The sequence below is a fragment of the Micromys minutus genome (assembly GCF_963924665.1).
Source record: "Micromys minutus genome assembly, chromosome: 33".
NCBI classification, from domain to species: domain Eukaryota; kingdom Metazoa; phylum Chordata; class Mammalia; order Rodentia; family Muridae; genus Micromys; species Micromys minutus.
In genome coordinates this window covers 12958720-12985429 of record NC_137968.1, presented here as the reverse complement: position 1 = coordinate 12985429, position 26710 = coordinate 12958720, and the positions used below count along the sequence as shown (strand labels likewise).

The window sequence follows — 26710 nt, the reverse complement described above, 5'->3', positions numbered from 1 at the left end:
GATTTTTTTGATTGTTCTCTTTGTTTTTATATTATTAATTTCAGCCTTAAGTTGGATTATTTTGTTTACCATATTCTCACATATCCCTCTTGGGTGAGATTCCTTGCTTATCCTATAGAGTTTTTGGGTGTGCTGTTCAGTTTCTAGCATGGAATTTCTCCTGTTTCGTTTTTTATGTAAATATTTGAAGCACCAAACTTGCCTCAGACCGATTAGTTTGTGTCCTGAGATTTGAGCGTGCTTTGCATTCATTCTCGCTAAATTTTATAAAATCTTTAATTTTGTTCTGTATTTCTTTTTTTTATTTTTTAACGACTTTATTTTGCAAAACAAAGATAAATGTAAAGATTTTAAACATTTTTTGCTTAAAATTATACATGTTTGTCAGTACTGTTTTTTCAGACATTAAAATAAATTTTACATAAAACCATGTGAATATGTTTTTTAGTCAGTACTTGATTTTTTTAAAGGGCTTGACAGTATGCATTGAAAACATACTAGTTGCAATAAGTGTAAAGTACATGCAAAACAAAACGCAACCTGGAAATAGTCAAAGTCTTCTTGTTTTGTGAATATATGTATATTTTTTGTTTTCTTTATTTCTTGGATTTCATACAGTCTGTGAGTTGTTTCTGGGGGAGTGCAAGCCTCTGGGGTTAGCATCCCACTATCAGTGACTGCATATTATGTCTGTTCTTTTGTGACTGGGTTATCTCACTCAGGATGATCTTCTCTAGATGCAGCCATTTTCTTAAGAAGTTGGTTAAGTCATTGTTTCTGGTGGCTGAGTAGTATTCCATTGTGTATATGTACCACAATTTTTGTATCCATTCGTCTTCTGAAGGACATCTGGGTTCCTTCCAGCTTCTGGCTATTATAAATAGAGCCGCTATGAACATTGTGGTGCATATATCTCTGTTGTGTATTAAAGTGTCTCTGGGGTATATGCCCAGAAGTGGAATAGCTGGGTCTTCAGGTAGTACTATATCCAATTTTCTGAGGTATCGCCAGACAGATTTCCAGAGTGGTTGTATTAGCTTGCAACCCCACCAACAGTGGAGAAGAGTTCCTATTTCTCCGCAGCCTCGCCAGCATCTGCTGTCATCTGAGTTTTGGATCTTGGCCAATCTGACTGGTGTGAGGTGGAATCTTAGGGTTGTTTTGATTTACATTTCCCTGATGGCTAAGGATGTGGAGAACTTCCTCAGATGTTTTTTGGCCATTTGGTGTTCCTCAACTGAAAATGATTTGTTTAGCTCTGTACCCCATGTTTAATAGTGTTATTTGATTCTCTGGTGTCTAGCTTTTTGAGTTCCTTGTACACCTTGGATATTAGGCCTCTATCTGATGTGGTGTTGGTAAAGATCTTTTCCCATTCTGTTGGTTGCCGTTTTGTTTTCTTGACGATGTCCTTAGCCTTACAGAAACTTTGCAATCTCATTAAGTCCCATTTGTTAATCTTTGACCTTAGAGCTTGAGCCATTGGTGTTTTGTTCAGGAAATTTTCTCCTGTGCCTATGTGTTCTAAGGTTTTCCCTACTTTCTCATCTAATAGTTCCAGTGTATCTGGTTTAATGTGGAGATCTTTAATCCACTTACACTTGAGCTTTGTACAAGGAGATAAGAACGGGTCTATTTTCATTCTTTTGCATGTTGAGTGCCAGTTGGACCAGCACCATTTGTTGAATAGGCTGTCCTTTTTCCATTGAATGTTTACTGCTCCTTTGTCAAAAATCAGGTGACCATATACATGAGGGCTCATTTCTGGATCTTCTATTCTATTCCATTGATCCACTTGCCTATTTCTGTACCAGTACCATGCAGTTTTCAGCACAATTGCCTTGTAATATAGCTTGAGGTCAGGGATAGTGATTCCCGCAGATGTTTTTTTGTTGTTGAGGATGGATTTCGCTATTCTAGGTCTTTTGTTATTCCATATGAAATTGCACATTGATCTTTCCAATTCCATGAAGAACTGGGTTGGAATTTTGATGGGGATTGCATTGAATCTGTAGATTGCTTTTGGTAGGATGGCCATTTTTAAGATGTTGATCTTTCCAATCCATGAGCATGGGAGATCTTTCCATTTTCTGAGATCCTCCTCAATTTCTTTCTTTAGAGGTTTGAAGTTCTTCTCGTACAGGTCCTTCACTTCCTTAGTTAGAGTCACACCAAGGTATTTCATAGTTTTTGTAACGATTGTGAAGGGTACCTTTTCCCTAATTTCTTTCTCCACATGTTTGTCCTTTGAGTATAGGAAGGCTACTGATTTGTTTGAGTTAATTTTGTATCCGGCCACTTTGCTGAACTTGTTTATCAGCTGTAGGAGTTCTCTGGTGGAATTTTTGGGGTCACTCAAGTACACTATCATGTCATCGGCAAAGAGTGATGTTGTTCTGTATTTCTATCCTGACTCAATTCTCGGTCAGTAGAGAGAGAGTTATTCAGTTTCCATTAGTTTGTACGGTTCCTACTTTTTGTCTTTGTTTACGACCACCTTTAAGATGATCATCTGTTAGGATAAAGAAAGTTATTTAATTTTATATTTTTGTATCTAATGAGACTTACTATGTGTCTGATCATGTAGTGAAGTGTTAAGAAAGTTCCATTAGGTACATAGAAAAAGGTATGTTGTTTTGTCCTTAGGTTGTGGGTTCTAAAAATATGCGTTGAATTTGTTTGATTTATAATATCTGTTAGCATTTCCCTATTCAGTTTTTGTCTAGATGACATGTCCATTAGACTGGGGTATTGAAGACTGTCTTCTACTAACATTGTAATAGGCTCAATATGAGACTTACATTGTACCAGTTAGTATCCCCTTTTTGCTTGCAACATAGAGATTAAAACTTGAAATGTCACCTTGATGGATATTTGCTTTAATAGCTATGTAGTAACATTCCCTATTTCTGAAATTTAGTTTTGGTTTCCATTTTAGGTCCATTTATTTCAAATGTCCTTTCCCAACCCTTTATCCTAAAGGTAATATTTATTCATGCAGCAAAACGGTGGGTCCTATATTTGTATCCATTCCGCTAATTAATCTCTGTGATTTTATTCGGGAATTGAGATCATTGACATTGAGAAATATTGGTGACCAGTGGTTATTGATTTAATGGGTGTATTTAACCTCTTTAGCTTGGAGTTTTTCTTTTACATCTTCTGTATGGTTGTATTTGTAGACAGATATTATTTATATTTGGCCCTATCGTACAACAATGTGCTATTTCTTCATTTGTGGTTATTGAGCATTTCATTGGATATAGTAATCTAGGCTGGCATTTGTGGTGGCTTAGGCCCTGCCATACATCTATCCAGGCCCTTCTGGGCTATAGAGTCTTTATTATAAAGTTGGGTTTAATTCTAATAGGTCTACCTTTTTATGTTACTTCATCTTTTTGCCTTGTAACTTCTAATATTCATTTAATGTTATGAACAGTTAATGTTTTGATTTTTATGTGGTAAAAGGATTTTTCTTTATAATCCAATGTATTTTTTTGTTCTGTATGCTTCTGATACTTTTGTGGAGATATCCTTCTTAAAGGTTAGAAAAATTTTCTTTTATGATTTTGATTAATCTTCCTCATGAGACTTTGAGAATGTTTCTTCTTCTTTTTTATTCCTATTATTCTTAGGTTTGGTCTTTTCCTTATGTCCTAGATTTCCTGGATGTTTTGTGTCAGACATGTCATACCTTATCATTTTCTTTGACCAATGTATTCACCTCTGCCATCTCTTCAGTGACTGATATTCTCTCTTCCATCTCTGGTATTCTGTTGGTGACATTTACCTCTGTGTTTTCTGTTTTGATTTCTAAATTTTTCATTTCAAGAATTCCTTCATATTTATTTTCTCTTCTGTTTCAAATTTTAGGTTTTGAACAGTATGCATTTATTTCCTCCCACTTTTTGATTGTGTTTTCCTGGATTTCCTTAAGGGAATTACTTACTTCCACTTTAGGAAACTCTATCTGGGCCATCTGTGGAACCAGAGCTGGATAAGCTCCAGGGGAGGAACTGTAGCCTGGCTGTCACTGACTGTGTTTTTATTCTGATTCCAATCACATCCGTGATTGGAATTATTATAAAAATGGGTGCTGATTTCCAGATTTATTTTGAAAGGGTTGGTGTTTTGTTCCTTGGTTTCTGTTTCCATTCTGGATTTTTGGAAAAGCATTTGCTTGGAACTGAAAGCCACTGTGCTTTCAGGTAAAAATATGTTTTTAGGTAATTGAAGTTGACTATTAGCATCAGGGTAGGGTAGGGTTCAAGAGTGGAGTTCAAGGTAGAAGGTGTCTTAGTCTGAGTTCTCAGTTACATCTATATAGACAAGTTGTTTAGCATAATGGCTCCAATATCTGGTAATTGAAGCTGAGATAAAGATATTATATAAGGAAATATATGGGAAAGTATTTTGTAATATGACAAGTATATTATGCCTTGTCTTCATTTTTATTTATTTTTTTTTGCTTTTTTTAATTTATTTTAAAAAACAAATATAAATGTACAGATTTTTAAGCATTTTTGCATAAAAGTATACGAATACATTTTTATAAGGTTGTAATTAAGTATTTGTGGGTAAATATACATACACATATGTATATATGTAACAATAATATAGAAAAAGAGGCCATTAATTTGAGGAGGTAGGAGAGAAACTGGGAGAGGCTGTAGGAAGGAAAGGGGGACATGATACAGTTCTCTTTTAATTAAAATATTTTTTTTCATTTTTCTTGAACTTCACACAGTCTGTGGGTTGTTTCTGGGGTGTTCAGAGCTTTCTGGGGTTAGTATTCCATTATCAGTGACTGCATATTATGTCTATTCTTTTGTGACTAAGTTATCTCACTCAGGATGATATTCTCTAGATGCATCCATTTTCTTAAGAATTTCAGAAAGTCAGTGTTTCTGATAGCTGAGTAGTACTCCATTGTGTAAATGTACCACAATTTTTGTATCCATTCATCTACTAAAGGACATCTGGGTTCTTTTCAGCTTCTTGCTAGTATAAATAGAGCTGCTATGAACATTGTGGTGCATGTATCTTTGTTGTATGTTGGAGCGTCTCTGGGGTATAGGCCCAGAAGTGGAATAGCTGGATCTTCAGGTAGTACTATGTGCAATTTTTTGAGGAATCACCAGACTGATTTTCAGAGTGGTTGTATCAGTTTACAACCCCACCAACAGTGGAGAAGGGTTCCTCTTTTTCCATATCCTTGCCAGCATCTATTGACATCTGAGTTTTGGATCTTGGCCAAAACTGGTGCGAGGTGGAATCTCAGGGTTGTTTTGATTTGCATTTCCCTTATGGCTAAGGATGTTGAGTACTTCCTTAGATGTTTCTCAGCCATTCTATATTTCTCGATTGAGAACTATTTTTTTAAGTCTGTACCCCATTTTTATTAGGGCTGTTTGATTCTCTGGTATCTCGTTTTTTGAGTTCTTTGTGTACCTTGGATATTAGGCCTCTATCTGATGTGGAGTTGTCTTCGCTTTTAAATAAATAATTTTAATTTTAATTTTAATTTAATTTTTAATAATTTTAAATAAATAATTTATCTCAAAACTTTTACTATAAATAACATACTAATAAATTTACAGCATCCTTCAGGTTAAAGACAATGTCTTTCTTTAAATAAAAGCTGAATAGTGTTAGTGTGCTCAACTGTGCCATAAGAAGCAAGAAGTACTTAATGACTCTTGCACAGAAGTCAAATCTGGCTGAATCCCACGCAGATGAGATCTTTGGTCTATATGTTATAAAAATGCACTGTAAAATGTACACCCTTTCATTTGCTATAAAATGATCCAGGTCCTTCTGCAATAGAGTGTGTCTTTTTAATCACTTCTATCATCTGGTCTCTTTCCACTTTGTGTTATTCAGCCTTCCCTCCCTCACTTGAAGCCTCAGTTAGAACCACTCAAACCATTCAGGCATATGAGGCACCCTCTGCTGTAGAGTTCTGATAGGTTGATAATTCCAGAATACTTTCTCTCTTGTGTGAATAAATGCCTGGTTCAAAGGGAAGTACCTAGGGTTTGTCCTTTCTAATCCCACTGGCTGTCCAAAACATGTGTGTTGGTAGAATGAAAGGTGAAACTTTTAATCACCCATTGATGACATATCAAAGTGTTTTCTGGGTGTAAGTTTCTGTGTCTTTGACAGTCAGCTGCTTATTAGGTCTCTCAGAGGACAGCCCCCTCTTCCTCCCTCTGCCTCCCGTGATTGCTTTCTTTTCCCTGCCAAGCGGGATTGAAGCATCATTACTTGAGCTGTTCTGCTTGTTGACCTTCCTGAGTTCTACAGATTCCATCCTTGGTATTCTGTACTTATTTTTGACTAATATCCACTTATCAGTGAATAGGGGAGGAAGAATGGGATAAGGAACTATGGAAGAGCAGACCAGGAGGGGAGTAAAGACTAGACTGTAAAAAAGAATAAAGATAATAAAAAGGGTCTTGTTTTTGGAAAATTCTTACATTGAGTATCATGTACTGCTTTAAATGCTTTGAATAAAAAAATTTCTTGACACTCACCTGGAAAGATGAAAAAGAAATAATCATTGATATTATCTGTGGCTGATGAGCATCTTAGTTTAGACTCATAAAAAACAGCAAGAAAAATGACAAGGATGTCACTTTCTCCTGGAACTTACATGTAAGGCCACTTGAGTTTTTCAGTATTTCACAAATAAAGAATTAAGATAGAGTAGATTATTTGAACGACAGAGAAAGACTCTTTAATTGGGTACATAATCTTAGATTTAAAGCACTGTTCATTACTCAAAACCCTGAATGTTTTTAGCTACTAAAGTTTGTTTATTTTTCACAGACACATTATAGGTAATTTAATAAAATTTTAGAAATTCTACCCATTGTACTTTAGAATGCTACAAATTCTAATTTAATATTTATTACTTTTCCTCCCAATCCTACTTCAGTAATAGCCTTGGCCAGATGTAAGAATACTTTGAGAAGTAATAATTTTATGTATAAAAAATAAAAGTACCTGATTTTCTATTATAACATAGGTGGTAATGTTTTGCCTGAATAGAATTGTTTTAATGGAAGGCAGTAGGCTTTCCTTTTATTCTGGAACATGGAAGCTAACATTTATATATAGTAAAATACAACCACCTACATCCTCCCAACAACATATCATCTACATGATTTTGTGCTGAAGATATTTGCATATGCATTAGTTCTAACTTTTCCAGAAGATAAATATATAAAGAGAATTTTCTACTATGCTGTAACTGCTCAGATAACATTGTACATTTCTTTACAGGCCATCTATGTGAGTCTGATTTGCAAATCTTACCATGTCTTGGCAGAGTGCCCTGGAGAACCATCTAAAATAAGACTAGACAGACAGCCTAGTGAACCATCTTTGGTCCTTTTGTTATTTACTCTTTTACTACCAGCTTAACACAGGACTTCCCAGCTTTCGCTTTCTTTCTTTATTATTAATAAAGGACTTGTATATTACTTTTGTTTTTTACAGTCCTTTCATTTCCACATGCCACTAAAACTCAACAATCCTTCCTTTCCTTCAGTACAAAACATTGTCTCCATCCACAGGGTTCGGCAGACCATAGTTTTTGTACCTTTTCATATGCCAGGGACCTCTAGCCACTTTGTTATCATCCTATAGTGCCTAAGAGTGCTGAGAGCTGATACTGTGACAGTTATGTTTCCTCTGTATACAGTGAATAAACTGTCTTAATGCACTTGTCATTGCTTTACCATAAAAATATCCAGAATGTGTCATTGCTACATCTTTGACTCTTGTAGATTTTATTAACTCTTCCATTACGTGTGAGGAACTATTTGAACACTCAACAATGACACAAAGCATTAATGAAATTATATAAAATGAAGCATTCATTCATTATGAGTCCACAGCTTATTATCCTGTGGAGGTGGGCAGGTTTCTAGAAAGAACAAAGTACACGTAACACCATCATTTTCTATGTTAATGTCATTAATGAGCATTTCTGTCTTTCTAATAAAATTACTATTGAAAATATCTATTTTAGCTGCCAATGAACTAAAATCACATCATATTTTGAGGGTACATCACTTGCTTATTCTTTTGTAAGGTAGTTATACGTGATAATTCAATTGCGTTAATTTTCTAAAGTAATGCTTCCAGTAAACAACATATAACCTTTAGACATTGGAACAAGTTTCCATAGGTAGAGTCCAAATGCAAAACTATTTACTATGACTTTAGCATCATTCTCCATTACTGTATTATGTCTCCAGTTAATAGTTGTGAAGCTCTCACCCATTACGATGGATTTAAAGGTTACGAGGAGCTTCATGACCACAATACATAGACATTTCTGCTTTCTAAATTCACATAATCAGATAATGGGATTTTCATTACTCCATTCCAGGGATTCTTGGTGAAATGAGACATTTAATTCAAATATTTTTGCAAATATAATCAACATGCAAGAATAACAGTATTCTTTTATTTCCCCCTTTTTGTACTTTTGGTGTAATAACAAAGCTAATCCTAGGAATTATACGCCTATAACACTGACTCAGAATCCAGAACACTTTTCTGTATCATTTATTGTATACAGGTTCCAATTTAACTTTTATAGGTCAGACTTTGTGATTACTTATTACACCTATTTTCAGTTACCGCTTACATTATTGATCGCATATAATGACTTGGGCACATCTATTTTTTGCCAAAGGTAACTAATTTTTTTTTGTTTGTTTAATCCTGTTTCGTTTTGAGTTAAGATCGCTTCCTACATGTTCCTAAGCACTAATTACTGTGCTATCTTGACAATCTGGAAAGATCAACAAACACTCAATTAAAATTTTCAGGTTCACCAGTTTCATGACTACAACCACGGCCATTTAAAATGGCAATTTGAAAAATGTGTTTTAAGTTTTATGACCAGGCTAACTCCTGGGAACAAAATCCCATATTTGTTTAAGTTTTGTCAGATACTATACTGTCATGGTTCAAAGCTCCTAAATTAATCTTATCCGCTATGGGCTCTAACAGTTCAAGTTCATGTGTTTTATTATAGAATTTGGTATGCTACATTTTGCATGATCTCAGGGTAATAAAATGGTAGTTTTATTGCTTTCCAATTTTAACTCTCAACTTCTTCAGAAATGCAGCCTTTCCGTGTGATGGGTCACTAGTCAGTGAAAAACATACAGAATTAACTTTTATTAGTGAAAATAAATGATTTATGATGCTAAAATGATTTTTAAAATTGTGCTTATCTAAAACCTCTGTAAACTCTCTATTTACATCTGTTTGACTAAAGACTGTGCTTTGAGGTTTGGTATTTCAATCCAAAAAAAGTATCATAAGTGGCTCACAGATAGAAATCATTTTAATAGTAGATCAATTTAAATTCATGTGCTTTTAGAGAATTAATAGGATGAGGTAATTCTCCATTAAGTTGGAAAATCTTTGAATTTTAAAAACACAACAAATCTAAGCTTAGCTCATCAGCTCCATGCTAACCTTCTCAATTAAGGTTTTATAGGTGTGGAAAGGGTGACTATAACCTTATTAACCCGTTAGAACACATATTGAAGAGTAAGTGTAGTTACCAAAGAGGAAGGTCAAAAAGGAGTGAAGTCAGTGAAGAACAGTTATTGGTGACCCTTTGACTACTGTGCATGGGGATGGGGAACAAGGTTGGTCTGGAAGAGAGCTGAATGTACAATATTTATTTTTTGGCTGGTGAAAGTGATTAGATTGTGGAGTGTTCATATAAAAGTAAAGCATAATAATTGCTCAGAGAACAGCAGAAACCCACAGATCCCAAACCCAGAGATACAAACTCACAGACTGAAGCAACCATGGAAATCTTTTACATTCTTTAACCTCTCTTCGGCTCGCTGCTGTTTCTCTTTCTGTGTCTCTATCTTTCTCTCCTTTATTTCACTCTCCTTTCTATGAGAAAGAAGACATAAGCATATATAATCACAGTAATAATTTTATGTGTATAGGTGTCGTATTCAGCAAAATTTACCAACTATGTCCGAAGGACCCTTTTGAATGCACTAATCTGACCTTCACAGAGTGGGAAGTTTACACCTCAGTGAAGGTTACCCACAGCTTTTTAGTAACCCTTCAACAACTCCCTTGCCATTCAGAAAGTTTAGCAAAGCATTGCCAGGTTGAAGTAGTCCCATTTTAAGCAAGTGCTGTGCTCCTAAAATGTTAAAATTCCAACTATTACGAACCATGTTTATAGACACTAAACTGAACAAGATGAACCAGTGAGGCTGAGTTCTAATATTTGTAAATTCAGAATCATTAGTTTAAAAATTGATATGTAGGTGTGTGTGTGTGTGTGGGGGTGGGTGTGTGTGTGTGCGTGCACATGCATGCATGTGTGTGGATTTAAGAGCCAGTGAGTATGAACCACAGATGACAGAGGATAATTTCCTTCCATGGTGGGATACAGATTTCAAGGAATTAGGCTACCTATCAAATCATTTCACCATTTTCACATTTACATTCAACTCTGTGGCCCTTGGAGAATTGTTTAAACTATTTGTAAATTTCTATTCACGTTTTATTAGTTATTTGCAAAAGTCACTGACGTTTGTTGAGCCCACAGATTAATGGGGTTCTCAACACTAACCGGAAATAAGTCTGTTTGTAGTCCACTGCAGTTAACATGGGGACACAACTATTGATCAAGGTACCATGAATAAGAGACTATAGACAGCTCAGTTTTAATTAGCTCATCTCTATTACAGAGCTTCCTCCCAAATACAGCTCACTATAGAGGAGATGGGTAGAAAGTGATGAATGAATGAATGAATGAATGAATGAATGAATGAATGAAGAAACTTGCTTTAACAGTGTCTTTGTAAATTACTCATTTTTCTTTTTAATATATTCTATATAATACAGCCTTCAACCGTGAAATAAATGTAATGCTTTTCATAGAATTTAGCCATTCTATCTATATTTATTCATCATATACAACTTATATTCGAATAGTATCCTTTTTTGAATTCCCAGCATTCTTGTCATTAATTGCATTATGAATACTGAAAACTCAGAGGGAATTTTAAAACAAATGAAAACTGCAATGACCCTGATCTAGTTTAATTTTTGATACCGTGATAAAATAATCTGATGAAAAGCAACTGAAAACAAAAAAATGTTTATTTCAGCTGATAAGATCTCCAGTCTGTGATTATTATTTTTTAACTTGTCTATTTGCATAAACTTAAAAGCCCTTAATAAACTGAGATATTACTGATATTTCTAGCACTGCTTCTTCAAATATAAAATATTAAAAAATCATAAAATGATTAACTATATTTGTGATGTGTGACAAAAAATAAATTTTGTCTATCTGTTTTTTGGTTCACAGGGTACTTTTTAAATAAAAAAATATTTACACATGGAATGACTTTATTAAAATAAAACCTAAGTCCCTCTTATCCTAATAAGAATAGGTAAATAAAAACTAGAAAGAAAAACAGTATGACAAACTTTGTTGAAAAAAACTATAGATAATTAGTGGTTGATGTTTAACTAATAAACCGAAAGGGAGTATTCGTCAATTTTTAGTTATTTTGTAGAACATTAATTTCCCTTTAAAATCTGGACTTATAAATATTTGTAACTGAGATAATTTAAAAGTATATGCACATATTTTTGTTTCAAATGAACACGGCTTCCTAGATCAAATAATAATTTACTTACTTTGGAACAATGGCTCATTTTATTTTGTTTGAATTAATTTATTTTATTTTTTAACAACTTTATTTTACAAAACAAAGATAAATGCACAGATTTTAAGCATTTTTTGCATAAAATTATACATTTTTGTCAGTACCTTTTTTCCAGATTTTAAAATAATTTTTATATAAAACTATATGAATATATTTGTTAGTCAGTACTTGATATTTTTAAATATATTTGATAGTATGCATTGAAAACTTAATAGTTACAATGAGCAAAAAGTACATGTAAAACAAAATGTAACATGGAAATAGTCAAAGTTTTCTTGTTGTATAAAGATTTTTTTGTTTTGTTTTGTTTTCTTTTCTTTATTTCTTGGACTTTATACACGCTGTGAGTTGTTTCTGGGGCAGTGCGAGCCTCTGGGGTTAGCATCCCACTATCAGTGACTGCATATTATGTCTGTTCTTTTGTGACTGGGTTATCTCACTAAGGATGATATTCTCTAGATGCAGCCATTTTCTTAAGAATTTGGTCAAGTCATTGTTTCTGGTGGCTGATTAGTATTCCATTGTGTAAATGTACCACAATTTTTGTATCCATTCATTTTCTGGCTATTATAAATAGAGCAGCTATGAACTTTGTGGTACATATATCTTTGTTGTGTACTAAGGTGTCTCTGGGGTATATGCCCAGAAGTGGAATAGCTGGGTCTTCAGGTAGTATTATGTCCAATATTCTGAGGTATCACCAGACTGATTTCCAGAGTGGTTGTATTAGTTTGCAACACCACCAACAGTGAAGAAGTGTTCCTCTTTCTCTGCGAACTCGACAGCATCTGTTGTCATCTGAGTTTTGGATCTTGGCCAATCTGACTGGTGTGAGGTGGAATCTCAGGGTTGTTTTGATTTGCATTTCACTGATGGCTAAGGATGTTGAGCACTTCCTCAGACATTTCTCAGCCATTGGATATTCCTCAACTGAGAACATTTTGTTTAGCTCTGTACCCCATTTTTAATAGGGTTATTTGATTCTCTGGTGTCTAGCTTTTTGAGTTCTTCGTATACCTTAGATATTAGGCCTCTATCTGATGTGGAGTTGGTAAAGATCTTTTTCCATTCTGTTGGCTGCCATATTGTTTTCTTGCCAATGTCCTTAGCCTTACAGAAAATTTGCAATTTCATTAAGTCCCATTTGTTAATCTTTGACCTTAGAGCTTGAGCCATTGGTGTTTTCTTCAGAAAATTTTCTCCTGTGCCTATATGTTCTAAAGTTTTCCCTACTTTCTCATCTAATAGTTTCAGTGTATCTGGTTTAATGTGGCGATCTTTGATCCACTTACACTTGAGCATTGTACAAGGAGATAAGAAAGGTTCTATTTTCATTCTTTTGCATGCTGAGTGCCAGTTGGACCAGCACCATTTGTTGAATAGGCTGTCCTTTTTCCATTGAATGTTTACTGCTCCTTGGTCAAAAATCAGGTGACCATATACCTGAGGGCTCATTTCTGGATCTTCTATTCTATTCCATTGATCTACATGCCTATTTCTGTACCAGTACCATACAGTTTTCAGCACAATTGCTTTGTAATATAGCTTGAGGTCAGGGATAGTGATTCTCGCAGATATTTTCTTGTTGTTGAGGATGGATTTCACTATTCTAGGTCTTTTGTTTTTCCATATGAAATTGCACATTGATCTTTCCAATTCCATGAATAACTGTTTTCGAATTTTGATGGGGATTGCATTGAATCTGTAGATTGCTTTTGGTAGGATGGCCATTTTTAAAATGTTGATCTTTCCAATCCATGAGCAAGGGAGATCTTTCCATTTTTTGAGATCCTCCCCAATTTCCTTCTTTAGAGGTTTGAAGTTCTTCTCGTACAGGTCCTTCACTTGCTTAGTTAGAGTCACACCAAAGTATTTCATAGTTTTTGTGACAATTGTGAAGGGTATTTTTTCCCTAATTTCTTTCTCCACATGTTTGTCCTTTGAGTATAGGAAGGCTACTGATTTGTTTGAGTTATTTTTGTATCCAAACACTTTGCTGAACTTGTTTATCAGCTGTAGGAGTTCTCTGGTGGAATTTATGGGTTTGCTTAAGTACACTATCATGTCATCGGCAAAGAGTAATGTTGTTATCTCTTTCTTTCCGATTTGTATCCCCTTGATCTCCTTTTGCTGTCTAATTGCTCCAGCCAGGACTTCTAGTACTATGTTGAATAGGTAGGGGGACAGTGGGCAGCCTTGTCGAGTCCCTTATTTTAGTGGGATTGCTTCAAGTTTCCCACCATTAAGTTTGATGTTGGCTGTTGGTTTGCTGTATATTGTTTTTATTATGTTTAGGTATGGACCTTGGATTCCTGTTCTTTCCAGGACATTTAACATGAAGGGGTGTTGAATTTTGTCAAATGCTTTCTCAGCATCTAGTTAAATGACCATGTGATTTTGATCTTTGAGTTTGTTTATATGGTGGATTACATGGATGGATTTCCTTATATTAAACCATCCATGCATTGTGGGGATGAAGCCTACTTGGTCATGATGAATGATCATTTTTATGTGTTCTTGGATTCGATTTGCAAGGATTTGTTGACATTTTTGCATCAATCTTCATAAGTGAGATTGGTCTGAAGTTCTCTTTCCTTGTAAGGTCTTTGTGTGGTTTAGGAACGAGGGTTATTGTAGCCTCAAAAAATGATTTAGGTAATATTCCATCTGATTCTATCTTTTGGAATAGTTTGTAGACTATTGGTGTTATATCCGCAATAAATGTCTGATAAAATTCTGCACTGAACCCGTCTGGACCTGGGCTTTCTTTGGTTGGGAGGCTTTTGATGACATCTTCTATTTCTTTAGGTGTTATAGAGTTATTTAGATCGTTTACTTGGTCCTGGTTTAACTTTAGGATCTTGTATCTGTCCAGGAATTCGTCCATTTCCTCCAGATTTTCCAATTTTGTGGAGTATAAGTTTTTGTAGTAGGATCTGATGATTTCTTGAATTTCCTTAGTTTCAGTTGTTATGTCTCCATTTTCCTTTCTGATTTTGTTAATTTGTATACTTTTTTTGCCCTCTAGTTAGTCTGGCTAAGGGTTTATCAATCTTGTTGATTTTCTCTAAGAACCAACTCTTGGTTTTGTTGATTTTTTCAATGGTTCATTTGTTTCTATTTGGTCTATTTCTGCCCTAATTTTGATTATTTCTTGCTGTCTACTCTTCTTGGGTATATCTGCTTCCTTTTGTTCTAGGGCTTTTAGCTGTGCTGTCAGGTTGCTGATGTAAGCTCTCTCCAGTTTCTTTTTGGAAGCACTTAGGGCTATGAGTTTTCCTCTTAGTTCTGCTTGCATTGCATCCCATAGGTTTGGGTATGTTGTGTTATCATTTTCGTTGAATTCTAGAAAATCCTTAATTTCTTTCTTTATTTCTTCTTTGTCCCTGCTATCATTTAACAGAGCGTTGTTTAGTTTCCATGTGTATGTGGGCTTTTTGTTGTCTTTGTTGTTGTTAAAGACCAGCCGTCTACCATGGTGATCTGAGAGGATGCATGGGAGTATTTCAATCTTTTTATATCGATTGAGGCTTGTTCTGTGTCCAATTATGTGGTCAATTTTCGAATAGGTGCCATGGGGTGCTGAGAAGAAGATGTATTCTTTTACTTTAGGTTGATATGTTCTATGTATATCTATTAATTCTAGATGGTTCAAAGTCTCTGCTAGTTTTGCAGTGTCCTTGTTCAGTTTCTGTTTCCCTGATCTGTCCATTAGTGAGAGTGGGGTGTTAAAGTCTCCCACTATTATTGTGTGGGGTGAAATGTATTTTTTGAGCTTCAGTAGGGTTTCTTTTATGAATGTGGGTGCTTTTGTATTTGGAGCATATATGTTAAGGAGTGAGAGTTCCTCCTGACAGATTTCTCTAGTAATGAGTAAAAAGTGTCCTTCCTTATCTCTTGTAATATCTTTTGGTTGGAAATTTACTTTATTTGATATTAGAATAGCCACTCAGCTTGCTTCTTGGGGCTGTTAACTTGGAAGTTTTTTTCCCACCCTTTTACTCTGAGATTGTGTCTGTCTCTGTCTCTGAGATGAGTTTCCTGTATACAGCAAAAGGCTGGGTTTTGTTTATGTATCCAGTCTAATAGCCTATGTCTCTTTATTGGGGATTTGAGTCCATTTATGCTAATAGATATCAAGGAATATTTGTTTCTGTTTCCTGCCATTATTGCTTTTGTGGGTTGAGTTGTGTCATTGTTTTTTTCTTCTTTTAGTTTTCTTGTTTAGGAGTTTTCTTGTTTTTACTAGGCTGTATTTTCCCTCATTGTATTGGGTTTTCCACCTATAATTCGTTGTAGCGCTAGGTTGTGGTCAGATATTGTTTAAATTTTGATTTGTCTTGAACTATCTTCATCTCTCCATCGATGGTGATTGATAGTTTTGCTGGGTATAGCAGCTTGGGCTGACACTTGTGCTCTCTTAGGGTCTGCATGATGTCTGTCCATTCTCTTCTAGCTTTCATAGTCTTTTTGGAGAAATCAGGTGTGATTCTGATTGGTCTGCCTTTATATGTTACCTACCTTTTTTCCCTTACTGCTTTTAGTATTCTTTCTTTGCTTTGGGCACTTGGTGTTTTGACTATTATGTGTCGGGAGGTATTTCTCTTCTGATCCAACCTATTTGGAGTTCTGAAGGCTTCTTTTATGCTCGTGGTCATCTCATTCTTGAGGGTAGGGATGTTTTCTTCTATGATTTTGTTGAAGATATTTACTGTGCCTTTTAGTTGATACTCTTCTCCCTCTTCTATTCCTATTATCCTTAGGTTAGGTCTTCTCATTTTGTCCTGGATTTCCTGGACATTTTGGGTTCGGAACTTTTTGATTTTTACATCTTCTCTGGCTGTTTTGTCTATGTTTACAATGTTGTCTTCTGCCCCCGAGATTCTCTCTTCCATTTCTTGTAATCTATTGGAAATGCTTGCTTCTGTGACTCCTGATTTCTTTTTTAGGTGTTCTACATCTAGGGTTATCTTTTTTAGTGTTTTCTTTATTGTGTCAATTTCCATTTTAAATTCCCTCTTCCAATCCTTTGTCTCTTTGGTTGTGTTTTCCACTAGTTCTTTGAGTTCTCTCAGTGTTTTTCTTGTTTCCTCTGTAAAAGCTTCTGAATCTTTTTGCTTTTTCTCCCGTTCTTGTTTAAGTATCTCTATCAGCACCTTGAGGTATGATTTCAGGTCTGCGTCTTTTTTTTTCTGGAGTGTTTGGCATTCCGATGTTTGCTGTTATGGGAGAGCTGGGTTCTGGTGTTGCCAGGTTGTCTAGGTTTCCTTGGGATATACTCTTTCACTTTCCTCTTTCCATTTTGTTGTCAGTGATGTCTTTTCGCCTTTCCCTTGTATCTGGTCTGTGTCCCTGGATCTCCACTGGTCCAAGTGGCAGATGGGCCGAGCCCTGTTCTCTGCCTCAGAGTCTCCGGGTAGAAACAGAAGTTCCAAAGTTCTGTTCCTGGTCCCAGTTTTTCAACCCTTAGGAGTTAAGAGTCCCGGAACAATGGCTCTTAACATGGAGAAATCAAAAGGGATAGTTGCTTTTTTTTTTTTTTTTTTTTTATGATCTCCTGACATGTTGCCACCTATTGTAATCTCTTTCCTTGGTGCTGTTGTTTTGATCAAACCTCATTAGGATACAAAGAGAGTCTACACACATGCCATAGGATACTCAAAGAAACTTTATACTTAACTACTACTTCCGAGGAACCAGTCTGCTGAAGGCCAGGGCAAAGAAATTCTTTTTCTTTTTAAAATTGATTTGGTATGTTCTCTCTCTCTCTCTCTCTCTCTCTCTCTCTCTCTCTCTCTCTCTCTCTCTCTCTCTCTCGCTCTGTGTGTGTGTGTGTGTGTGTGTGTGTGTGTGTGTGTGTGTGTCGGGTATATATGTGCTCTCATGTGTGAGTGAGCACCTATGTGTGGAGGTCACATGACAAGTTCAGGCATCATTGCTGTCCACCTTACATGAGACAGAGTATATATACTGTTTCACATGCCAAGCTCAGTGGTGTTTGATGAGATCCCTGTGATTTCCGTTTCCTCCACTTCCTGCTTCAGGAGCACTACAGTCACTAACAAGGACCAATATGCCCAGCTTTTCATGTTTGTTCTGGGGATTTGAAAATATATTTCCACATTTTCCTGAGAAGCCCTTAAATCTGAACCATTCTTCGTCCCAAGGAATGGATTTATTATTCACATTTATGCTGGCTCTTGAGAGTAATCATCCTTTGAGACAAGCATCATCATATTGGGACCTTCTGCTCTGTCTACTTAGAAAAGATTATCAAAATTGGTTTTGAAGATGGTTTAAACCCAGCAAGAGGTTAGGAGGGGTCATTAGAAGATTATCCATCACTCTCTACCATTTATAGCTTCTGCTCTTCCAAAGAATGGCTACAATATTTAAACCAGAGAGGACTAGAGGAAGTGGAATACTTCCATATGTCTCTTGGAAACCATTGTTGCCTACTGGGTAAAGGATTTTCAGTTTCAGCCTGTTAGGGAAGAAATAGTCATATTTCTATACATGGCAGGAACATGACCATCCACAGTGCAGGCATCTCCTATACACTGTAAGAAAAACTTGCTCCTTGAGTTGTCAATGTCCTCAGATAAAAATAAAATGTAAAAATTCATTAAAATAACAGATTATTGCTTCAAGACTAGTTTGTTTCTTATTCTCTGTGATTGATAAAAAACACCCCTAAATATATATTTTTTATATTAAGAGTGTCCTTCCACTTGCTTATATGGTTTTGGGCATTTAGCATATAACATAATAAAATACTATGGGAATCATCTGCATATTTCCATCGACGCCCCCATATAAGCAAGGTCCCTGCTGTACTGAAGAATGCCTGTTATTGTAGCATAAGTACACAATTTTTATGCAACTAGCTCTGCTTTAAATGCTTCTGTTTCTGCTGCTTAAGTAAAAAATTATTTGTATCTCGACAAAATTGTCCATTTTGAATGCAATCGCATCCAGGACACCTTCTGAATTTAATTTCATTAACTAGCATCTGGGTTGGGAATGCTAATTATTACATGTGTGCTCGTGCCAACAAACAATGCTAGATTAGTAGGAAAGGGACATGTGGAGGTTGATTTGCACCAAAATATTGAAATCCATGAATCGGATAAAGAGTGTGTCTTGAAATGAATTAGGAAGATTCTGTTCATGTCAGTTTGACACAGCCTACAATAACCTAGGAAGAGTGAGGAATTTACTACATAGGCCAAGTTGGCCTTCAACTAGGGATCCTTCTCCTCAGCCTCTCAAGTGATGGGCTGAAAAGTGTGCAACACCAGTATGTCTCAGATTTTCCCTTTCTTACAGCTAGGCTTTAACAATATTAGTATAATTCATTTTTACCTTTACTAGCTTACTTGTCTTTCAAATATATTTATTATAGAAGCCTTATAATTCTTCATGTTTGTGTAACAGATGTAATGCAGATCCAGGTTTAAAATAAAAATAATAATTGAAGTGATTCTCCATTGCGTCCTGGTTTAACTGAAGTTCTATTAACCTTATATATTTTAAAAATCAACCCTCAACATTTTTTGATTCATTTTTATTTCTCCACTGCCTATTCCATTTACTAGCTATTTATTTATCTTTGTTAACACTCGACCTAGTTTTAATTTTAATTTTTTTTTGTGCCCTTTCCTGATGGGTAAAGGAATGTTACTCATTTGATATTTTTTTTTCTTCTGCTATATCCTGTGTGAAATTTTTTTTCAACTCTCCATTTGTTCTTCTTTTACATTCCCAATGTTATGGCCATCCAGACTTTCTTGTTCATATCATTCAACAGATATTTTTAATTCAAATATAAAATCCCATACATGTTGGGTAGTGTATAGTATTCAAACACATGTGCTTCAGGTATTTGTTTTCCATTTCCTGTGGTTCAACTGGAAAATTTTACAATATGTCAGGACACTCACTGATGTTAGGACTTTTAATTCACTAAACATATGTACTTCATATACATATGAAGAATATTAAATTCCCTTTAGAATATATCTTTTACTCACCATTGCTAACATGTTTAATTTTCATGTGTTAATATATGTCCCATTTTCTTCCTATTATTGATTTCTAGTTTCATGGTACTGTTGCTCAATCAGTCATTGACCTAAATTTTCTTTGCTCGTGATAATTCTATGCATAAAGGAGTAAGAAGTTTGTGGTTCAGCTCCCATGGACTAGAACACCAACCAGTGGGCACTCATTGAGAGGTTCATGGCTCCAGTTGCATATGTAGCAGAGAATAGCAGTGTCTGGCATCAATGTGAGAAGAGGCCTTTGGTCCAGTGAGGGGATGTTTCCCCAATGTAGGGGAATGCCAAGACACTAAGGTGGAGAGGGTGTTTGGGAGCTAGTGCACCTTTGTGAAGACAAGTATAGGGGGAGGGAAGCCGGGTGGGCAAAGGGGATAACATTTCGAATACAGAGTTTATCTAATAAATTGTTTTTTAACAAAAGAAGTTTTTGGTTGTTGCTATTGTTATTTACATCAAAAAAAGGACATTAAATTTTACTGAATATTTTTCCCAGAAAATAACATATGATTATAAACAATCAATGTTTGCTAAGACATTTTTTGAGGCTAATATGTGATTTATCCCATAGAATTCTCAATGTATCCTAAGGAATCATCATTGACATGTCAGCTGGAAAGTTCTTTATACGTCTGCTAAGTGTATTTGATCTTTAGAAGAGTAAAAGTGTATCTAACTGGTTATCTATTTGGGTTCTTTAGGTGTTGGAGGTAATCAGTAACTCCAATCAAAACCATATACCTTAAGCTACGGAAATTCCAAAGTTTATCTGCAATGACACATCTCCTCCCCCAACAGGACAATGCCTCCACAATTTTCCAAAACCATTTTGCCAACTGTGACCACCCATTAAAATATACGAGCCTATGGAATGCATCCTCATTCAGACCACAGTGGTGCACTGTTTGCCTGACAGGGAAATCCTGGATTCCTTTCCCAACAGTAACAGACAACTACCAACAACACGGGAAAACACAAAACAAACCTATACACAAAAACCTCGCATGCACACATGCCCATACTCAAGCACACAAACGCACATAGTGTTTACATACGACACAAGCTTCATTAATAGAGAAGCAGAGAGAAATGCACATATATAAAATAAAATAGCAGGTAAAGACTCTTGTGTTCAAGGAGACTTTTGACCTGAATTCATACTCTGGAAGCCTCATGGTGGAAAGGAAACCACGGTTCTCATGTGAATGTTTCCCACTTAACTCCTACATGCATATAATATGGCTTGCGCATACCCATGAGCAACCCACAAAACAAACACAAGTAAAACAAGTGTCTTTTGTTTATATGCTTGCTTCCCTGTCTTATATTTATATGACCCATTAGCAAACATAATTAAATATATGTTTAATATGATAGGTGCACTTTAGTCTATAAAGGAAGAAACATGTTCTGACCATCCCATCTAGGAACTAAGATTACATCTTGATTGTAAGTATATAATCAGCTCATTGCAGAGGAGAAAGGTTTCCATGGTGCTGAAGCTGTTACAGAGTAATACTGTATAAAAATACACTTAGAACTAAAAAAAAAAAAAAAAAAAAAAAAAAAACCCTAAAATTACATTCCTCTTGATGCAATGAAAATTTAAATTAATGTACTTAAATGGAGTTTTCTTTTCCCCAAATAACTATCCCCTTGTCCCCAGTCCACCGCAATTCTTCACTTTTTTTTTCAAAGTACTGCCACCCTACAGCCCTGTCAGTATGGTGCTCTCTAGCCATGAGAAATAATTGCTCCCTGAAGCTTTCCTCTCTGTCCTCCTACACTGACTGATTTGTAGCCCAGTGAACTATCTCAGCTGCTAGCATACTGTGGAAAGTGGAGTCTTTTTACTGGAAGACTGTATACTCTGTCTATTTCTGGGTAGAAATATATAATAGTTAAGTGTCTGAGGTCAGAATCTTGTTCATGTTCTTAAGGGGCTAGTGTATACTGTCAGCTGCTGAAATATTGTAATGACTTTAAGTGTGGGGTTATATAATATGTAAAGCAATCGTGTTTGTATGTAAGGTAATATATGTTCTTAATGCCTTTGGCCAGTACTATTTTTTATATTTTATTTTAAGAATCCCTGTTATCTGGCATTTTTGTTTATGCCTCCTTATAAACTTAGTATTTACTGCTCTGTTCCAATATCAAGAAAACCATTTTTACAATTCTAGGATGTGAAAAATGTTTATATATTGCTTTACAACCAAGAGTTTTATGGCTTTTTAAAATTTACCTATACTCTCAATCAGTATCCAGTATTTTCTATTTACAGAAATGTTAACTTTATAAGTATATCCATAGCTTTTTGCCAACCTTCTCGACCACACATATGGCACATAAAGCTTTATGTTCAATAGCTATTCAAGGACAATCCTTCACATCCATCCTCTCTGGCTTTCGTCACCCATTCACATCAACTATTCTTCAAATTCTGAAACTTTTCCTTCCCCATGTTCTCTTTCACTTGAGCTATAAATCAAGCTTCCCCTATCTCTTACCTGATTCACTCCAAATATCTTCTCTAGGTTTTTCTAACCTTGGGAAATCCAGAACCACCATCCATTCCCACACAGAGATGATGTATGACTTTCTCATATGGATAGCTCTTTTTATTTATTTATTTTCTCTCTTAGTATTCTACAATTAAAGATCTACCCTTAAGAGCCTGACATATAAAATTCAAATGTTTTAGAATAGTATGTCAGCTGCCAGCACTCTTAACTATTTTATCTAGACTCACCATTTCAGATTTTATTTCCCATAGTAATTCTTTCGGAAAATGTCTCTTCGTAAATTTTGATGGCGTTTGAAATCTCACATTAAAAACAGTGCAACCAAAATAGCTTCCCTGTTTCTAACTATGTCTATAAAATATACCCTTTTTCTAAGAGGATATCACATTTATTTATTATGCACATATGAACAAGCATGTGCTGTGCCATGTGAAGACCAAAGACCATCTGCAAGAGTCAGATCTCTTCTTTCTCTGGGTGTCTGAGGGACTGAACTCATGTGTTTTGGCTTGACTATGTTTGTGACCCTAAAATAAGGACTCTCCCCAATTCTGCCAGCCCATATCATTTCAGAAATATGTCACACTTCAAACTATATATTAGCATACATACCAGCACATGTGTGATCTTCTTTAAAGAGTTCCTAATAAAGATAACAACCTAATCCTAAGATTTAATATACCTAGTCATATATTGAGAGATATTGATAATTATTTTATCTTGTTTTTAGACAGGGTCTCATACTAAGCCTCATTTTTTGCAATGGTCATAAGTACTGCTGTTAGTCATATGTCATGATGAAGCAAGAAATGCAGTACTAAGTTCTTATAGAAGGAAGCATGTGGTTTTGAACAAATGATCTTCAAATACGTGTGCAATTCAAATAAAGTACATAATAGCACTGATTATTATTGTTATTATTATTATTATTAATAAACTGAACTCTTAAGGACATGAATTTTTAAATCTCAAAGTAATTTATGTAAATTATTTTAAAGTCCTTTTTGATTTTCCAAAACCCAAGAATACATAAACAACTTAGTTTGGACTAAGTAGTAAGACCAATAGTGACACAGACTGGGACAGGCCAAAGAGGTAGAAGTTGAACTTTGAAGAGTAAGGAAGAGGAGAGGAACAAAGGCAATCAAAATATGTGAAAGAGATCCTCATAGGATAACCAAAATATATTTAAAGCCCCTTAATTTATTGTTTAAAGAAGATACAGATGCACACACAAATACAAAACAGTTTCAAATATCCATGTCTGCCTTTGTATAGATTGTAACATTGTTGCCTGTAAGTGAAGAAGAAAATAAACAGTCTAAAAGAAAAAAAAATAAGATTCTCACATTATCTTTAGAGACATAGAGAGTTAATGTGTATTTCTTCATTCTAAATTTAGCTAAAGATCTAAGGTTTAAAATAGTCAAGATAAAATTTTGTGATTGTTTAAAGATTACTGATGAAAGTTCAATATTCATACAGCTTTAAGTAAAAGTCATATTAGAAATGTTTTTAAGAACGATTGATTATATTAATATCATTTCTAGTTCATTAGGTATGTGCCTCACTAAATAATTAATACCTTAGAAATTGATATGTATCTTGCATTGATTGGCCACCATGCAAAACAAAATTTTCTAAGAATAACTTTCATGATCACAGACATTTTTATTTCAATTTTCGCCAACTTGTCAAAAGTCATTCTTATAATTCACTTGAAAAATATGTGACTTTGTATACCAAATAGGTCGCACCCAGATTTTCCTACCACGGTAATGGAGATAAATGGAGCAATGGTTTGCCTGCTTTTCTGTAAGCAAGAAAAATCGGAGTTGTATGGGAGTCACTGCTTAGTGAGCTTATCACTCCAGCAGCCCCTCTTATCACCAGATGTCAGCCCATATATCTTTCTAAACCAATCCAGCTTGAACTATATTTATCGCCATGTTAAGTTTTTGTTCTGCAAGTCAACTGTGTTTCGAAATATGTATGCCGAAGTAAAACATACAATATTAATAGAGATGTTTTTCCTAAAGGCATCATCAACAAATACAATATTTAGGATAAAAGATTGTCTGTTTTATAAAGGTCAACAAAAGCCCAAGTATTTTTTTCTAATAATATTACCTTAATATTTACAGAATTAATCCAGTGCTTATTTTAATTTTTGTACTTTATTCTGTCAGTTTTAAATGCTCATTAGAGAAAGGAAATGTTATAACTTATCTATTATTTAATAGAAAAAATACTTTGACTATAAAAAATAAATATGCTTCTATTCTTTCACATAATTCTTTATTTCTGAGTGGGGAAAAATATAACAAACTCCGTTATAATATTTTTCTAATGTTGGTGTTGTGGTACCAAATATATAATTTTTATACTTAAAATGTGAATAATGGTTAGTTTATTAGACTTTTGTGTTCCTAAAGAGCACTTAATATTTAGTGTAAGGTACATTATGATATATAAATTTATATTTATATATAATAGAACTAGTACTTTGATATAAATACAAAATATACCTTTTTATAAAAAGATATTATTAATGATTATTATTACCATAAGAATAAAATATGATGGTATTAATGAATTACTAATCTAAGCATCATAACCAGGACAAATGGGACTAATTTTGAACCCAAGTCATTAGAGTTTAAAACCAGTGTACTAAATAAAATTAACATTATTTGCATCTAAGTAATCTTCATAATTTATACACCAAGAAAAAAAATATGTGCTGTAGATCATCTAACACACACACACACACACACACACACACACACACACACACACACACCCCTACACTTTAGGTCTCATATGTACCCAAAAGTTCTCGAAAGTTAGATCAAAGATGAAGGAGGTGAAACGGGCAACAATTCTTCTCTGAGAAAAGGATGCAGGACTTTATGTGGTGTTCTCTGTAGTTCAGAGTGTTCTGGATGATGGAGAACAGATTTCTACTTGAGACACAAGACTTGTAAAAGAGATCTTAACTGAAATGCACTGCTGAAGGTGATCTTTTTCAGAAAAAGGAAAGATCTAACCCCTTTGGACACATGTAGCCTTAAGGCATGGATTTGTCCCCTTATGATCTGTAAACTTATGGGCTACTAGGGATGTACAGATATTAAATTATAAGAAAGAAGTATTGCTCTGTGAATACATGTAGAGATTATTAGGATATAAGTCACTACACATGATATGGGGAGCAGTTTACCTCTCTAGCTTTGAGCACCTTGCAAAACTACTAAGATGTAGCCTCTCTTCCCCACTGGTTCATTGTAAGCACTGGACAATCATTTTCATTATTTTACACATTGTTAGTTTTACTCTTCTTCATATTTTTGTGGACAGTTAAAGTTCTTCTTTAGTTGGGTTTATTTTTAATTTTTTTTAACATGACAACATTTAAATATAAAGCAATTCATTACCTTCCATCTGGACTTCATCTTAGGCCAATTACAGAAAACGTTACTTTAATATCTCATTTCTAGAAAACAATGGCTTGCTGCTTTGTTTTTGCATCTTTAGGTAAACCCTTTGAACATTCAAATCCACCCTAAGGTATGGTAATGAAGTTGATAATTAGATAATGTAGAAAACCCAAAGGCAAAGATTTCTAAAGTTTATTTTAAAACTATAGACTTATTTGATCCTATAATACTACTACAAGTTCCCTAGTTTAATATACATGGTGATCTTAGTTCTATTCTTTCTAAAATTTAGCACCCAGAGCATGTACCAGGTGACCCACAGGATCTAGAATTGTGTATACACTTGTATAAAATACCTTAAATTGAAAAACTTTGTGTGCCTCAGACATACAAAATGTCTCATATTCTGAGTTGGTAGATTTTCACTACTGTATAATTTTTAAAAGTATAGCATTTGTTACTGAATTTCTGGACAGAGAGGATGTGAGTGTTTGGAAAAATAGATTCTTTCAGATATCTTTAAAAGCAAAAATAAAGAAGATGAACTTAAGTTAAATCTATATAAAAATATCAATGTACTGCATTTACGAGAAACAGAAAACCACCTATTTGTCCCTTTGTGATATGTTGCATTTTACTCTCACATGCGAATATTTTGTAAAAAACTAATATAAATTCCCACAGGTAGCAATAATTCTGTCTTCTCCTTAGTCATGTGAGAAACGATCAAATTAGGATCTGTGTAAAATACAAAGCATTTGCACTCCATAAACAGGATTATGCGGCAAATGCAATGCCTTCTATTTAACTGCGCTTCAATATTCTGTTTCTCCAGCTGAATGTGGTGCATCTGCTACAAACAACGAGGGAATTCTCCTCTCTCCAAACTACCCACTCAACTATGAGAACAACCATGAATGCATTTACAGTCTTCAGGTCCA

General features: G+C 34.8%; 1 protein-coding gene across 3 annotated transcripts in view; it reads left to right on the top strand.

Annotated features, from left to right (window-relative positions):
• Positions 1–26710, top strand: part of CSMD3 (CUB and Sushi multiple domains 3) — a gene marked incomplete at both ends in the record, with an annotated part of 1162760 nt that overhangs the window by 818571 nt on the left and 317479 nt on the right. For all 3 annotated transcript variants that reach the window (XM_080909303.1, XM_080909302.1, XM_080909301.1), the window contains one exon: positions 26605–26710. This exon is cut by the window's right edge and continues 64 nt beyond it. In XM_080909303.1, the coding sequence (XP_080765429.1) occupies positions 26605–26710 (106 nt within the window). The remainder of the gene's footprint in view (positions 1–26604) is intronic.